The sequence below is a fragment of the Scaptodrosophila lebanonensis genome, unplaced genomic scaffold (assembly GCF_003285725.1).
Source record: "Scaptodrosophila lebanonensis strain 11010-0011.00,11010-0021.00 unplaced genomic scaffold, SlebRS2 tig00000001-arrow-pilon, whole genome shotgun sequence".
In the NCBI taxonomy this organism is placed as follows: domain Eukaryota; kingdom Metazoa; phylum Arthropoda; class Insecta; order Diptera; family Drosophilidae; genus Scaptodrosophila; species Scaptodrosophila lebanonensis.
This window is the reverse complement of record NW_022060529.1, coordinates 21,167,140-21,185,766: the sequence shown is the minus strand read 5'-3', so window position 1 is coordinate 21,185,766 and position 18,627 is coordinate 21,167,140. Positions and strand designations below refer to the sequence as shown.

Sequence of the window (18,627 nt, the reverse complement as noted above, 5' to 3'; positions counted from 1 at the left end):
ATATATAGACTTTGTGGGGTCTGCCACGCCTCCTTCTGCCTGTTACATTTTTCAGCTCCCGCAAACCTAATATACTCTTGTACATTTCATGTACAGAGTATAAAAAATAAAATTTAGGATTAATGACTATTTTATGACTTTTATTTTTTGCTCGTATATAATGATTTAAATGATTAAATTATAACTCCAAATTAATCATTATATTCTGAGCGAATCAATGAAATACTATGAAAAATATTCATTACTTTGTAATTTTTATAATAATGATTACAGTCCCTGATTTTTTTCTTAAAAGTGAAGTTCTTTTTCGTTTGGAAACCGTTCCAGTATAATGTGTAAGGACTAAAAATTGTCAAAAATGTACAATATATAACATTGTCATTTGTATTTCATATGAGTCGCATGCACTTATGCCTAATTAAAACATAACTAAGCTGAAATTTATATTTTTGTAAAGCCAAGTGTGCAAAAAGCTGAAAAATAGAATATTTACATAATATGTATTTTCTTTGGAAAAGTTGTTTTCTCACAGTTTCCAGCACAATGACATAGTGAGCATATGCTTTTTTTTCTTCGAATAAGTAGTTTTTCATCCTTCTTTCTCCGTGCTCTGAATTGCTGTAATTCTATGCGCATTGTGGAAAATGCACAAAGCTTAAAAGCTGGGGAAATGTTCACCGCAAAAAATGCATTTTAAGGCCTGTTGTGATTTCATTTTTTTGCGCTTAAAGGCTTAGCTATGAATATAAAATATAATATTCCAGACAAAGTTAACACACTTCGGAGGAAGATTTACTTAGCCTTGATGGCACTTTAAGATTGCCACAAAAACTAGAACTTTGTCTACGTAAAGCACTTAAAAATATGTTGACCAAAATTGGTTCGGGTGCCATTGACGTTGGCTTTTTGGTTTTGAGTTCAAAAGATTTAAGGTGCTGTGAAATGTTTGGGCTTTTTATTCTGATTTTTTAGTGTTTTGCTTTCTAAGTAAACACTCTTTATTTATACATTTGAGGTGTACTTCAGAAGAAAAAATACAAATCATTTGTATACTTTACAGTATACGAAAGTTAAAAAATTATGAAAATATTGGAATTGTTGCATTGTGTAATTGCATTTCAGTAATTATTTATTTAATTTATTGGCAGACCCACATACTAAGTATATTGCAGTTGTTACAATTAATGGCAATTTTAAGCACTTTCGTCCCATCATTTCAGTCTATTTGTTTTTATTTTTTTATGATAAGTAGCGCATTTCAGTTTTGTTTGTTTATGTGCCCCTTAAGCAGTGCAGAAAGCATATTGTATGGCGCTAAAATAACACAGCTGCCTGCCTCCTTTTTGTTTTCCTTTCCTGCAACTATCTGACAGTATCGCTCTTTAAAATTAAATGCGTAATTTTGTTCATGGCGTATGTTTAAGTCACGGCAACGTTGAACCCAAAAGATACCAAATTAGCATCCAGACCAAGCGTTATATGCCATTTTGTAAACACACACTGGTTTATGAGCAATTAATTCGAATATTAAAAGCACGAAATTCAAAGTCAACCGTGCTGCTATTTATTGGAAGCTGAAACAAATTCTACATATATGAGTGTACGTTCGACCGTAACATAAAATCGAAAAGCAGTACTAAAAATGATAAAATAAAGTTCCTGGAAAAGCAATATAGTTTTAAACCCAGGGAAAACTCGCTTTGTCACATGCAAAATGTTCATGAGAAAACAATCTGTTTCTTTTTTCTCGGTTTGTATAATCGCTTGAATCTATGTACATACATAGATGTGTAAATAAAATTCTTATGATATTTTCCATATGTTGTTATTCGCTTTTAATTTATTTTCTACGGCCTTGTTAATGAACTGCCGAGCAAAATGCAATTTCAATAATAATAAAAAGCTGAAAAGCTGCAACTCTCAGCTGCGGCTTTAATTATTGTCTTAAATCAAATATTTGAACACAATGTACAATTGAAATGTGCACTTTATTATATACAAAATCGGATAATGGGAAATAATTATAAACACATATTATTTACCACATGAGACAAAACTTCAAGCCTTTAAATTTAAAAAGTGAGAAAAAATCACGTTAATGTAGTGTTTATTTTTCATTATGAATTTGCCAGCACAGATTGACTTTGAATAATTTATTTTTCAGCTTACATTTAGTTAGTTTCAATTTAGTTTATTCATCATTTGGTTGAAATGAAATTGAACTATAATTTGTATTTGTATAATTCTGTTTGCTTTTTAAACTGTCAATATCCGGTTGTGTTGTCAAAATTGCGCTCAAAGCAAATTGATTTATAAAGCAGCTGTTCAAAAATGTTTTGCCAGTTGGTATTTAACGGGATGTTGACTGTAAATGCATATAAAATACGAGAAATTAGGCCTTCCTCACTCCCGACTAGCTGTAAGGTAAGAAGTGCATTCTCATCTACTCGAAATTTTCAACATTCAGATCTCGCAACATGCTGACTTTGAGGCAGCACTTTTATTTTCTAAGGCAGCCATATTGCTGATCAACGCCTGCAACATGTCTTATATTTTCTTATGCAACATCATGTTTATACACATTTGATTTATGTTTGTATTCATTAACCATGTATTTATGTATGTATACTAATTAGTGTGCACACCCTTTGAAATATTTCCGCTGCGAAGGCGTATCTTATTACACCTAATTCTGTTTTTACACGGTCTTTTTTTACACGATTTTGATTTAACACGGTTTGAAACTTAAAAATTGCATATATATAATTCTTTAGAGATGAGGAACCAATCACCTATTTTTGCATATGAGCAATGTCTTTTTTTACACGGTTGTTTCTGGAACCAATCTACCGTGTAAAAACAGACTTAGGTGCATTGTGAAATTTTCATTTAGTATTAAAGTAACTACAGTTTAATAAACACGCGTTTTATTACTAAAGTCCACTTCTCTTCCCTACACTCTTCCCTTTCTTCTCAACTTCTTAGCTCTAATGTATGTAAGATAGGATTTGTTTTCCTATTAGTTTATTATAATAATGTTTATTATTAGTTGTGGCTATTGGCTTAAGCATATAGGTAATCACAACGATAGAGAGTTCGTTTTACAACAAATTTGTTTGGATGGATTTTTCTTGGTAACCTGAATGCCGACTTTACTAATCATAACTTACTTCTCTTGTGGTAATATAGTTTTCCTTAGCTTATAATATAGCTGAAGTAATGCAAATAATGGTCGTTAAGTTGATCAACAATTTAAGGGAGTAACTTTTTCCTTCTATGCATAAAAGCTACTCTTTCATCAAAGGCAAACATTTTAGTTTATGGTTCAAAGCATAATTGCAAGCAATTAGCATATTTTATGGCTGACAATTTCAAGTGCGTTCTGCAGCTTTTTCTTATTCCTTTTGCCTTGTCATTGTCTTAATATGCTAATGCAAGTGAATTCTTTGCCTTATGACTGGAATTTTGCAATCATAAGAGACTGTGTTGAAACATTATATTGATTCACATTTTACCTATTATCGGCAATGTGGTGCTTGGTGGTTGCTTTTGTGGCTCGCTCGTATTTCGACTTGGCTGCGCATTCTATCTAGTCACTGTGTTCGCTTGAATGCGTCCTGAATGGTGCTTGGCACCAAGGATTTCAATTTTGTATTTTAATAGGGCTTTGGGAGCACATATAATATACTTACATACATACATACACATGTATAAATATATAGCCTAAGACTAGCGTTAGACTTATGCGCAATTAAACAATAGATGAGCTTGATTATTTCATTAAAATGCTTGACATGGAAAAATCGTCTAGTTGCCAAGGGACGAATAAATATACAACCATACATACATAAACAAATCAACATATAAAAGCTGTCTTGTGCCTTTATTCAGTAAACTCGTCTGTTTATATATTGGAGACAGAAGCATATGCATATACATATGTATACATAGTATGGAGATATGTGTGCCAGACATTAAAGCCATCAACAACAAGCGGCTTGTCGGGAGCAGAAAACTCAAACGGGCCTATAAATAAAAACTTGTACACATGTTTCATTTTAAACATTTCTGAATGTGTGCTGTTTTAGCTTACAATTAGTTTACTTTTGACTTTTGTTTGTGCCAATTTCAAGGCGATACAAGCAATGCAAACAAGCGTGAGAAAATGCGCCTACCATTCACATACATATACGTGTACATATAAGTACTATTGTACATATACACTTTCATACTTCAGTATATTTAGTGTTCCCGTAAGTATTATATAGTATGCAAGAATACAGACTACAAACAACAGAAATGTTCTGCTTGATTGTAAAAATAAACAACTTAGCCCACTAGACCAATTATACGTCTTGCTAGAGAAAGAATGCCAAATTCTAAGCAGGTGTTTGTTTTTACTTTCAATAACTTGCTTTTGATTTGTGCGTTGCACTCGAGCCATATTGTGGTCGGTAATTGGAAAAGCGCACTATTCTCGTACTCGTACCATTATACATTATACTTATATTTGATAAACAAGGTCTATTGGGGCAATGTTCGATTCTGTGTCGGCTGCTTTGTGTTCACGTTTGATTGACTTCTTAATGGATTTCTGACATTGTTTTGATGGTCGCAACTACAATATATATTTGTACAAGTATTTTTATAGAATTTTGTGCATATGAACACAATTGCTTGCATTTTCCTAAACTGTAAACAATTGAACAAATTTGCAAAACTGCAATAATAAATTGCATGTGTATTTTTTAAAATAATATAAACATACAATTGTTCAGCTTCAGCAATAATATTTTGTTTCGTTTGTTATTATTAAAATTTGATGTAGGAAGATAATTTCAATATTCAACATCATATCGGGTATGAAATGAATTGTCTACCTTTATCATTTGATCATTTAATTTAATCATTTTTAAAAAATGCAACAAACAGATCGAATCGGAAATTGTCTATAAATAACAATGGTTTTAAAATTAAAAAGTGTATCTTTTAAAATTTTTTATTTTGTGAATACATTTATTAAATTTTCCCAATATTTGAAAGACATGTTTCAATTTGCAATGTTAGATGTGTTTCTTATACGAATAATTGTAAGTCTAACTTTTGAAAAAGTAAAAAACTCTGTAAAAACAAATTCACTTTAGCAAGCGATTACCAGAGTCGCGACGGGTTATTATCGTATTTTAATACCTTGTACCCAAAATATAAGCGGAATACTAGTTTAGTGTATGTATCAGACAGATGGAGGCGTGGCCCCAAATGTATTCCATATATTCTTGAGTCGATATCGCCATGTCCTTCTGGCAGTTCGTATAACCGTCTGTATGAACAAAAGAACCTAAGGAAGTACAAGAGCTAGAATAACAAAATTTAGTATCCAGGTTCCCCTTATCCTAGGCCGATCAAAGTTATGTTTCCTTTTCTGATATTAAGGAACGCATAGTTACAGTGCCATTCTAAATGAATGCCCTTGAAACAGTATGTAAACATTCAGTGTATCTCCAGCTATTCTTTGAATAGTTTTCAATTTTAAAAAAGAAATTTAAATTTGTAATTTAATTTAAAAATATTTAATATTTCGTTTTTTGCAGGAGTGAGGGTATTTCAGAGTTGAGCTTAGCATTCCATTCTTGTTTCTCTAAGGTAGTGTACAAAGTATTTATAGGCTAATTTCTTCCGAAACCTTTTAAGTTCTTTTTTATGGCTGTTAATACATCCTTTAAATAATTCTCAATGTTCTCAATAGGTATCTTTTAATTTTATCTTTACATTTTAAATATTACTATTATGTTAAATAATTATTATTCATTTTGATTTGCTATATATCTACATATATATTTGAAATCAATTATGAAACATTTTAAAAAGAAAAGCTTTGCCTATTGCTTGTATGGAATAAATGCATAATGCTGTATTTCCGAGTATTATTATACTTAAAATATTTAGCATTCTTGTATTTTTAACAACTATCTTTTTTAATAATAATCTAACATTTTACAAACAAATTATGTATTTTACATACAAATTATTCTACTCTGCATTTGTAATACAAAGTCAGACTGCTTTTAATTTGTATTAAAGTCATCGAGCATGCAAGTAATGCAAAGCATGCAAGCAATTCTTACCAAATTATTTTGCACATTCATTCATGCAAGCGCCTCCCTTTCTAAGGACAAATTTATTACTCTTCCTCAAGTGCTGTTCACATATGAGCGTAAATTGTTTGCTTGTGCATCCATACATTTGAGATTTCAGGCTCTCAAAAAATAATTTAAAAAAAATACTGCCCAGAGATAACAAAAAGAATGATTCAATGTGGCTGAAAATGTAGGTTGCCAAGGCTAGAAAAATATAAGTCCACCATTAGGGCAGCTCAAAAATAATAAATAAACATCTGCAGGAAAGAGGACACAAAACAACGTGCCTCTAAAAACAAACTCTTTGCAACACATACACATACAGAAGCCTAAAGTTATGCCAAAATAAAAGCCCCAAAATGTCCTGCGGCTAAACAATGTATTAAAGTATTTTGGCATCGCCGACACCCACAAAGTGTTCCTTTTTTTATGTGGCTGTATGCCACTTGGTTATTTGTTTTTTTTTTTTAATTTTTAGATTCTTTCCATAAATTTAGGAGTGAACATCCTGTGGCGTTCTCATTAGAAATACTTCGGCTGTGTGAATTTAATTTGACTCCGCAAAAGTTGATACCAATGGCAATAAAACTCAAAGCAAATAACTTTGTGAATTGCAAAAAAAGAAAATAAATTCATGGCCAAGCAAAGTTTCACTGTACAAATTCTTTTGTGGTGCAACTTTTATTAATCTTGCCATGGATATACATAGGTATTAAATTAGAAATAAGCAAATTTCAATGACTTGCCACAAGTCTCTTATTTGGCTTTCTTATGAATTATCGCTTGTCATTCTTGGCTCATGATTATTCATGTTCAATATATGCCTTAGTTTTCAATATTCCGACGTCATTATCGTTCTATTTTCATTATTACTTTGGCAACAAATATGTTGTTAGACAACCTATTCAAAAACCATTTGTGGGCTGCTGTCGAATCTAAATACTCATAACGCTAAGAAGTTAGGCAACACATATTTCTAAATCATGCACTTGAACATAAACAATTTTTGTGGGTCTAGAGGCGAGGGTTTGTGTGTTTGCGTGTTTGCGAGGCACATTAATTAAAGACTCTCGCAGCTACTGAATGCAAAAATTAATAAGCACAACACGTGCAATATTTTGCTGAGCTGAACAAAATTTGTTGCCAGGACACAAATACAGGCATGGACATGAGCCTGGACTTACAGTTGGCAGCAGCGGTTCAGGCAAGTCGGCTGTTGGACAGTGCGCAGCACAAGTTTGTTGTGCAAAGGGCTTTGAAGTCTAATAGGATTAGCTTTGGCCTACACTTGGTGGTGTTTGTACGCCCAGTGTGCGATGGCAACTGCTGTGGGTGTAAATGTTAGTGTTTTAAAGATGGGACTGACGACGATTTCCAACTTAGTTTCGATATTCACGCATGCTATAAAAAGATATGCTGATATTCGAAATTGTTGAACTCTTTCGCTAACTAGCATTTTATACAATGTATATTATGTTTAGAAGAAAGAATTAATTTTAATTTTAAAATTGCATTCCGGCATTTTATGCATAATATATTTCTAATACTTGTATATATTTACTTGTATTTTAATTTAAAAGAAAATTGTATTCATTATGTCAATCAATTCATTTACCTTTAGTTGTTATATCAAATAAATATTTGTAATTTTCTGCACTTTTCACTATTATTAGCAAACAATGTTGTTATTATTATGCAAATTGCTTTAGATTTATGCTCTTAATTGACATTTCGTTTTCCCAATTAACTGTTCCATATCTATGGCTTTTATTCATTGTCACATGATCTATAATATGTATATTCATAAGAACACAGTTTTATGCAAAATCTGCTAAATGCTGCAGTTTGAAATTCCTGCTCAATTTTCTTTCAATGTCCAACTTAAAGTTCAGCTCATGAACATATAGAATGAAAGAAGAGCGAACCTGGTTTCTTCTGGTATATATTGGATAGATATTAGTAGTAAATATATTATAATCCGGGTTCGTAAAGTGTGCTCACGATCTACGGCTACCCACGGTAGTTTTTTTCGTGGGTCCAAATGGGTCGTGCTCGCATTTTACGAACCCTGAATGTAACAAAAGAGTATAGCAGAGGTGTCATACTATTCATATAAAGATAGTTTATTAATTCCCATAAAATGCTAGAAGTACCTAAAACAAAGAAATCACATTTATTACTTTTTACTAGAAATGCAATTACCTATAGAGTTCCCATTAGGATGTAGTTCCAAATAATGATGGAGTGGATGCTTTTTAAAATGCTCTCAGTGCTGTCAACCATGATGGTTTTTGAGTTTCTCGCATGAGCCGTGCTCATCTCTAATCTGTAAACTTTGCAGGCGGCTTGAAAGGCATGATGAGCAAGTATGCTGAGCACACAAATCATATTGCAATAAATATTATTCAATAAGGTATAGCGAACAAATTGTAAGCAAACATTGCAAGGCATTTCATTTTTATTGCAGCTAATATATTTATCTATAGAGTATATACTATGAGGTGATTGGTGAATGTTGGGTAGTGCATAAGTGGGTCAGGGATAAGGTTAACGCAGCAATATAGTTCCGATAGTGTTGCTTAATTTTGAATAACTCGGTCATTGAAGACAATTTTCAAATCGGTCTTGGCCATATTTGAAAAGGTGTTGCAAAGGGCGTTCAAATCGTCATTGGGCAAACGCCTGTCGAAGGGGAAGCCCATGGTGCGCTTATCTGGATAGAGTTTGTCCTTCAGTCCACAGAAGGAGTAGGCGTCGTTGCACGGATTGGATGGGCTGCAATCAGAAATATGCAAATGTGGCGAAATGTTATTCCATGTAATTGCATTGCGAATAAAGCACTCACGTATTTGGCTGCTGTACTTCGTCCTGTGTGTAGTCAGAAATCATGACGAACAAATCGAATAGCATGCCGCCATCTTTGCCCTTCGGCAGCAGCAAGTGCTGAGGCCAACCGCAACCACAGAAACGGAAACGAGCCAATTCATCTGAGTCCGTGGGCTGATAGCTAGCGCCCACAGCACGGAAGGAGCGCTCAAATGGTATGGCAACTGACGAGCTAGTTGACTCACGACGAATCGTGTTTGTTCCTGGCATCACTGCAAGGACAACATGCAATTTAATCGAACAATCCTATCATTAGCAGAACTTGTCGCTTACATTCCACTTTGAACTTGTCCATCTCAATGGCCAGTAGGCGCTGCTCCTCCAGTCTTAGCGGTGTGTTGCGCTCATCAGCCTTGGGGCAGATAAAGATACGGCAGGTACCGGTACGTTTAGCGTTGCCGGCATTGGTCACATTAAAGCTGTAGGTGAAGGGGGCGTTTTGGAGATGCGTGAATGAGGCATAAATGTTGCCATTGGGGCCAAAGTCAAGGCCAGCTGCCAGGTCGGCGCTGGATTTTTGCAAATAGGTCAAAAGCGTGTTGGGGCTGGCATTGCGTGTACCGATTTTGGCCTCAATGTAGTTCACGGTAACTCCCTGGAAGCCTAGTTGCGACTCGTTGTATGGGGGCAACAAGGTCTTGAACTTGTTAAAGATGTCGTCAATGAAGCTGTGCCATCTGTAGAAAATGGGATCGCGCATGGCAGTCGTAACATCACCCATCACTCCAAAGTCTTCCAAGTGACGGGCATCGGGATCGTGAGCAAACGAAATAACGGTGTGGCCCTGGTTATGCAAGTTACCATAAAATTGACGATTGATGGACAACGAGGAAGCCTCGATCATGTTGCCAAGGATATCAATGCCCCGCACTTCGTCCAGCGGTATACGCGTGCCAGAGGGCTGAAAACACAAAACTCTTAAGAATTTGAAGTCACGGCATTAAGTAAATGCTTTAACTTACGTCCTCGACATAGCCCTGATCGATGGCGCCCAAAACGCGATCACGCCAGCGTTCCAGCTCGGACACCTCGATGCTGGCATCCTCGCGGCTTACATCTTGCAGCACTTGGTTTGTAACACGAGCCGGATACGTGCGATTCTGCACGCTGGCCAAAATCTTTGGGAAATATCCTTCGGGCACGGGTGCACGCAAGTTGTTCAGGGATTGAACGCGCTTCAGATTATTGCAGAAACGCTCCACATTGTAACGGGCAATGATCTGATGATGCATGTAGTAGAAGAGCTCACCACGGCGATCCTTGTCTACCACCTGGCGCGGACCCTCCGTGGGATAAACCAAGTGCCAATGCCAATGATGACTGTTTACGCCAATATCCTCGCGGAAATAGGCCAAACGCTGCTCGTATTCGCGATCCGAGGCGGTGTAGTTTCGTGGTATGTCCACATGAATGCGATCGCCAGGGTTTGTTATGAGCGACGCTTCCTGGCGTGCATCCTGGAAAACAGATGGTTCCACAAAATTGGTTGGGAAAACCTGCGAAATGTTGGGAATGGGCACTTGTTGAGTGTCCGGGCGATGGGAGATGGCCACAGCATAGCAATATTGAAAGAGCACAGGATTCAAGCGATCCCTAAGTGTACATGAAAAATGAGTTTTGATATAAACATCTCTATTCGAATCTCACTTACTTGGTATAGGCAGCTAGTGCCACAAAGTTCTGTACATCAGGCGAGTCCAAGTAGAGTTGAATCAACTGGCTGGCAATTTCCTTGTGACGACTGTTGAACAACGAGAACTGACTCTTGCGTCCCAGTTTCTTGGCAAAGTCTAGATTTGGCTTTTTCGGCAAATCGCGCAGCGGTATCTTCAATTCAACATTATCACCGAAACGACTCTGAAGCTCCACATTGTTGCCACGATAGCGCTCCGAATAGAAGCTATCAGGCAAGTCAAAGGCAGCCTTGCCCTGGTCACGCGAGGTGAATACAGGCTCCAAAGGACGCTGGAAGAGCAGCTCCAAAGCCTTAATGTCGGTGTTGGCCATTTCAATCTATAAACCTCAGATGAGTTGAGTTTACGAAAATGTATAGAGTGTTGTCTTGACAAGCTGACTCTGTCGACTGTCTGCTTTAGTTCTGCATAAACGCCCATTTATAGTAATAGTGCCATAACCGCAAGAATTCCATGTATAGAGATTAGCGCTTCAATGACCACAACGGGGGCATAAGTGTTGTGACAAGGCAAAGGGTTGTCCGACTTGTGTGCCACACTTTAGCAGCAAATGCTGGCTTATCTTTTGTTGCGGCAGACATATGTTAGGAGTTTACGAAAATAGTCTGTAATTGCTTTCCAAAACCTTATCTTTTATAGTAAATAATAATAGTTTTCAAAAAATAAGTCACATAGAATATACTCTCATAAATGTTCATGTACTAACTAAGAGTTTAAAGGTGGAATCATGTGTTTTCTGCTTTTTTTTTGGTGACAAGCTACGCAGATTTTTAGAATTTGTAAATACATGAAACCAATATATGTATTTGCAAACTAGTTTTGAAAGAGAATAACTTTTGAGTGAATTATATTGTTATTATTAATTTAATTACTTTCCAAAACCTTATCTTTTATAGTAAATACCATAATTTGGAAACAATATAGACCACTATTTGCATGTAGAGCTATGAGTTCAAAAGTGGAATAATATTTATTTTATATTTTAATATTAATAAATCAACAATGAGTGCTGTCGATACATATTTTAAGAAACCCTAAAAAAAACTGCACAATAACCTCTATTTGGCTATGCCCCGATTTACAGCAGAAAGTGGTCAGAGATACCTATAAAAGATACATTTTATAGAATAGAGAGAGTTGAGGCACCCTAAGAGCGCAGAGGACTCTACCTCACTGATAACCAGTTTGTGGAGAAAAACTACTCCAAGAACAGTCCTGCGAATTGTTAATGAAGGAAGGTTTATAAGCAACAGTCTGCTAGAATACGATGGCAAGCGAAGATTAGGATCCCAGCTAAGACCACGTAAAGCAAAAACCAAGAATTGCTTCTGAACAGATCCAATACGTTCCTCATGCTTTCTATACTCTAGACACCAGACACAAGAGCAGCATTCAAGCACAGGGCGTACTAGAGAAGTGTAAAGAAGTTAAGTAATATAAGGATCAGTAAATTCCTTGGACCACCGTTTAATCAATCCAAGTACACCCTTGGCTTTATTTATGTTTACAAATATATGTTTATATATGTTTCTGTTTTCATCCTTTTATTTATTTTTTATTTAGTTACCCAGATATTAAGAATTTGTAAATACATAAAACCGATATATTTGCGAATGCAAACTAGTTTTGGAAGAGTATATCTATTTATTAGTGATCTACATAATCTTCTTCTCATTATTATCTTCTTCGTAGACACAAGTGTGTGTTCGGTGCTAATGCTCAATTCCATTATTATTTTATATTTTAAAATAAATAGAATGTTTGGGCTATGAAGTTATTGATATTTAAATATTCTCCTCAGCCTACGTAATAAAATCATCTAATTGAGTGCTTAAGCGCCTTAACATATTAAAAATATATTATTAAATGCTTACATAATTCATGAAATTGCTTGATAATAAATTTATAGTTCAACCCACATATTAAATACCCACAGAATATTTAAGTAGAGCGTTAAAACTTTAAAAAGCTTGATTTAAGCATTTATTAATAGAACTATGCATATGTGAAGTGTTGCTTAAATGGCTGCCTTTAAAATTGCATTTTAGCATTGGGGAAAAAGAAATATGTTTTTTATTTTATGAATTGCCTCAAAGCTTGTTGACTAACAAAAGGGAACATAAAAGGCATAAGTCTTTGGGACAAACCATTATGAGAAACGATTCGCCTCTGTTGTTATTATTGTTGTATATATGGCTGTGGGTTTTATGGTGAAATCCAACCCTATGCCCACTGGCTAGAAAATAAATTAGGGAGCATATTTTGTGCGCCGTTTGCCCGCTCACTGTTTACATACATACATACATAACTTAAAGCACTTGCCACATAAATTTATGCGAAACACAATACCCACAACTCGCATATACATTTAGGTCTGTCAGTATCTGTGTACTATGTTTGTATGTATAGAAGGATGTTTGTGCATGTATATATGTAGTAGTATAACGAGCTGAGGCGTTGGTGATTAAAATAACAGCACTGTAAATCAATTTTTGCGCTTCATGGCCAGACCAAAAGTTTGACCAATTGTCAATAATAAATATCTGTGGAAGTGTGGCTGGACCAGGCTGCTAAACTTAGACATCTGTGTGGGAGATGCGTGCGCATTAATCTGTGAAATTGACAGCGTCAAGAGAACAAAAAACCAACAGCAAACAGCAATTTGTTTTATGCATAGTACGAGCACGCCATTTTGCTGCACACCGGCTGTTGGGGAATTGAAAATATGATTTCTCACACTTTTCTACTTTGGCCATAACAACATGAAAATGACTTTTTGTTTTGGCCTAGACTTTGGATTGGTTGTTGACTTTTCGCCCATGGCGCTTGAGCTCTGCACAATACGTATACATTTATTCAAATTTTTCGCTATATAAGTGTTAGTATTTTAAGTATTTTGCTGTATCTATAAATGTTGCTTAGCAACTGCAAAACTAAAGCCATCCTTCATTTTTAATTCAATTCAAAAATTTGTACAAGTATTTGAAAAATTGCACGTATTCGTATATATGCATATATAGTATAGTATATAGTATATCCATAAACATACTTGATTTGCTGAAAAGTGAAGAGCATAAAAGCTTGTTGTTTGCACGTGTCTACGTGCAAAGTTTAACTTTGAGTTTAATGGCGCCGTCCATGTTATTAAAAGTTATTACCAAAACTTTTTAAAGTCTTAAAAAGCTGAAATTTTGTGTGTCTTGCTTAAAGAGCCTTAGCTAAACCCAAAGAGATATTTAAGTCATAAAGTATATGATAATGTGGACTCATGTGTATTATAATAATGGTCAGACATTTTATTTGCGCAAGAGCCTTGCTTAGCATATACTATACTATATGTTCCAACGAATACTATTTATCATGTGTTTGACAACAATGGTGCATTTTTATTTAGAGCCAAGTGGGTGCTATTGTGGCTGCAAACTATGGTGAGGTGCTGATAGTGTGTACATGAATCTTTTAAGCACGATATATATACTTTTTGCTAGATTTTGAATTTAAGCTTGATGAACAAATTATTAAATTATATGTTAAATCCCGTTTGAGGATTTGTGGAACTGATAAAAAATACGAAAATCTAGATCCAAAAAATTAGATCAAATATCTTGTGCATAGAAATACGAAGCTGAAAATTTACAATGGAGACATATTTTAAAATATATAATCCAAATTTTATAAATATATATTTTGTTTTTGTGAACGTTTCAGTGTGTAATAATATTTTGGCGTTTTAAATATTTAATTTTTTGATGATTTCAAAATTTTGTGAAATGATATTTATTGGGAACTAGAGAAGGGAAGATAGATAGCTAGTTTGATGATCTATATGGCATATGGTCCAACGGATCAAGTCTTTCCAGCTTTTTGTTGGTGGTACCGTTTTGAAGTAGATTTATGACCAATTTGTTTGGAAATAAGTAAATGATTAAATGCATATAAAATTCCACAATTTTTGCGTTTGATAGATTAGTATGCTAGGGATGTAAAGAGGCAGTTTGCGGCAATTCAAAGTACACCTAATTCTGTTTTTACACGGTACGTTTTTACACGGTTTCCATTTAACACTGTTTGAAAATTAAAAATGTTATATATGGTTACACGACTTTATTCCATTTAGAACGATTCATTTCATATGATCAGTGTCTTTTTTTACACGTTTTTTATTTTAACACGACTTTTTAGGAACCAATCTACCGTGTAAAACCAAAATTAGGTGTACACAAGTATACAATTTTTGTGTTGTACTTTTGACATTGCGATCTAGCTCATAGCTATGTATACTATATTGTTTGAGAGATATCACTTGAGAGAAATTAAAAAGCTAACTTGATGTTTGAATATTACTTGAAAGAAATTTAAAAGCTAATTGGAGGGTTAAGTTAAGAACAGAGATACATAATTAAACAAATAACAAGTAAAAAAAGATAAAAATATAAATTTGTTACCAGGCTGTATATTTTATGTAATACATTTTACTTCAAAATAGCTTGAAAGGCGGTTAGACAAATTTTTTTCTTTGCAGCTTCAAAAACCGCAAGCATTTGGTTTTCGCGGTTTAGATAAGTGCGCTGTGCTTATCAATAATTTAAATGCTCGTGTCGAAGTTCACAAAAACAGAATTCAGCACAGTTAATTAAAATTGTATGCTCGAAAAGTATTTGCCAATGGGTGAGTTGTTAACAATATTTATTATGCCGTGGAAGCGGCTATTAACTCAAAATGAGCGTGTAATGAAATACTAATGTGTTAATATATAGTACGTACTCAAGCCAGAGTGTGCTGTTGCATAAATCAAGGCGCACAGATGTACGGTCAAGACAGTTTGCCACAAGAATGCACAATGGCCACAACATTAACAGGACGAAGCAGTGCGGAAGCCTAGGCTGCTAGCAGCCACAGAAGACCAATTAATGTTTTTACATTAATTGGCTGGCTGTGTTCGGTGAGGACGAAAAGGGGTCTATTTGAATTTGAGGCTCTGTGGAAATGTTTGCAATGTTTGTTCCATGTGTCTATTAAAGCGAACTTTTCTGTTCAAGTTTTTTTTTATTTATTTATGTAATGCTAGCCTAAAATTTAAATCTTAAAACTAACAGAAGAGATTATGCTATCAATGGCTTCTAGGGCCTTCAGTTAACTTTGTATGTACATTTAACAGTATTAAAGAAAAAAGTAGGAATACATATGTATGAGCAGTGGGCTTAGATTTTGTGGTAAATGTTTGTGGCTTTTAAATATTTTAATATGAGTTTAGAGTTGTGTCGTCATGGGTTTGTAATTAAGGTGATGGGGTTAATGTTTGGGAGAATTGTCTGCAATGTTTAGTAGCGCTTTATTGCAGAGAGGGCAGTGTTTAGATATAGTTTCGTCCATGTAATGTTTCTGTTAAAGTTAAAGTTGGTGTAAATGCTATAAAAATGTACAGAAAATCGATGACAGTTTCGTGAACTGCTGTTCGGGCATATACTTGTACAGTACATGTAGTTAGCTTTGCGACAGCACACACTGACAGCTGGCTCTAACAATGTTAATTGTAATGAGCACACATTCACACCAGTACACACGAATAGACAACACACACATGCAAATCTCTGATGTCTAATTAAAATGCTATGCACTGAGCAGGTGTGCTGCCATTCCGAAAGGGTAGATGGGATGCTTGTAGCTTTTAATTGTGCTGCCACAGTGGCTGACTGGCAGAAACGAATCCCATGTGCATGTAACGACCATTGTGATAAGTTAAACAAGGTACGAGGGAGCGCGAGTGGCGGGCAGCTTAACAAATCATTAAGCAAACATTTTTACTTGCCACGCAGACAACGTAGTCCACATGTAAAGGATTGCTCGTGGAATACACATAAAAACATTATTAGTTGCTGCTGCCGCCATGCCTTGTCCGCCAAATGCACATATTAGTTGAGCCATATGTGCAGACAGCCAACAATTCTCAGTCAGCAGCCGAGACAGTCAGACAGACAGACAGACACACAGGCAGTTAAATATGTATGTAGGCAGGTTGGGGCTGCCATGTTGTGTGCCAAGAAGGTAATTGAACAGCATTTGTTGAATGGCTTGGAACAAATTGTGAGATATTATGAACATGGCAGACAGCTGGGTACAGATGCCACGAGCTGACTGCTTACTGTCTACTCTGACACATTGACAATTCGCCGGCAACTCATATTTTCACGCACAAGGACTGCTCGCTTATTTTTTGCAATATTCAATATTCATTGTACAGTAAAATTTCACATAATTGGATAACAATTACGAAGTTGCCAGCTTAAAATACTCCTTTAAAGTGCGATCAAAAACTTTGAAATAAAAGCGCTTGCAAAGTTATATATAATTTTGTTCAACTATATGATATTGGCAGACATTTGTCAGAAATAAATAAATATAAATATAATCAATGCTAGCAACTGGTTTGCTAATTACATGCTCGAATATAAAATAGAAGAGAAGTGGGACAGATAAGAAGTTCAGACAGAAGTGAAATATAATAATAAACAAGCTAAGAAGTTATCACATAAAGGATTGCTTCCATTGGCTTCCATTAGCTGCTCATCATTGCTCTAGGGTCTACATTAAACTAATATCAAATTTCAAACAATTTTCCACTTACTCCACGTTTGTGAAATCTCTGAAAGATTGTTTTATTGTTTTTATATTAGGACTTATTTCATAGAATACACTTTGTTAGGTTTGTGTAAAGTATAAAATGTGCCATGCAGGTCCACAAAGTACATATAAAAGACGAGTCGATTTAGTCGTGTGTGTCCATCTGTCCGTCCACCTGTCCTTGTGAACACTTAGATCTCAGAGACTATAAGAGCTGGTGACACAAAATGTTGTACACAGATGTCTTATACTCCTACGTGTGAGCTCTGCCAGTTTATTTAATTTTTTTAATACTCCATCCTCCCTCCCTTCACTCCTCTGACATTAGTGATTTTCTACAACTCCCGTAATTCTTGAAATTTTTAACTCAAATGTGGCGAATACCTGCAGTCAGTGAATATATGTTCGTATGCCAAGTTTAAAAGTTTAAAAGGTTATAGCCATAAATGTAATCTCTGCCTAAGCTCTGCCAGCAGCACTTGTTGTTGCTGATTTGACATAAATACATAAATACAATTGCTATTTAATTGTGCAGTTCCACCCTTACGTGATTTCAAATACCCAAGAATGAATGTTTTATCAATCAAACAATTTTGGTTGAATATTACAATTCCTTTACTTTTTTCTAAATGTTAGTAATCCTTTACATTTTTTAAATTAATCTTCTCATAGGTACAAGTATGTAGGTAGTATTTAAAAGTACTTTACTTTAGTCTTTTCGCTTCTTATAACATCATTACCATAATTTGGCAAATGCACTCGGGGCTATGTAAGGCTTAATGGGACTCTCTGCTGAATATAATTTATTTCTATTGTTGTTCTCGAAAATTAATTCATGTAATAATACATTTGGTTAAAATAAAAATATACTGTCTTAAGAAGAAAGTATTAGAAAGTATTTTAATTTTTACAAAGCATTGCAAATATTGTTGAAAGGGCTTTAACGAAAAATAATCAAAATAGAGCCATAAGATTTAAAACCATAGCGCAATGATGTAATAAGAAACATTTCAAAATATTTTGCTTATGATGTATCCAAAAGCTTGTGTATTTGTTGGTAAGCAAAAAGTTTGTTTTGGTAAAATCAACTTTTCCATTGCTGTTGGTATGTTGTTAAGAAGAGTGTTCGTTATTGAAGTTGGTCCACTATGCGTTTTGCAGATGTTGCTTATGCAGAGTAGCAATACAATTTAATATGATTTTTCTTGGAAACATACATACATAGTAATATACAATATCATGAATAACCACAGCATAGAACTAAAACCTGATTCCATTTACTGCTTTTT

At 34.8% G+C, this 18,627-nt stretch overlaps 1 protein-coding gene across 1 annotated transcript; it reads right to left on the bottom strand.

The window, feature by feature from the left end:
- Positions 1 to 7,614: 7,614 nt before the first annotated feature.
- LOC115632673 (phenoloxidase 2) lies at positions 7,615 to 11,030 on the bottom strand. Its single transcript, XM_030529945.1, is given in 6 exon segments — positions 7,615 to 7,704; positions 8,732 to 8,912; positions 8,983 to 9,235; positions 9,297 to 9,924; positions 9,986 to 10,616; positions 10,675 to 11,030. Coding segments are annotated over 6 exon segments (2,139 nt in total).
- Between the last annotated feature and the right edge of the window lie 7,597 nt (positions 11,031 to 18,627).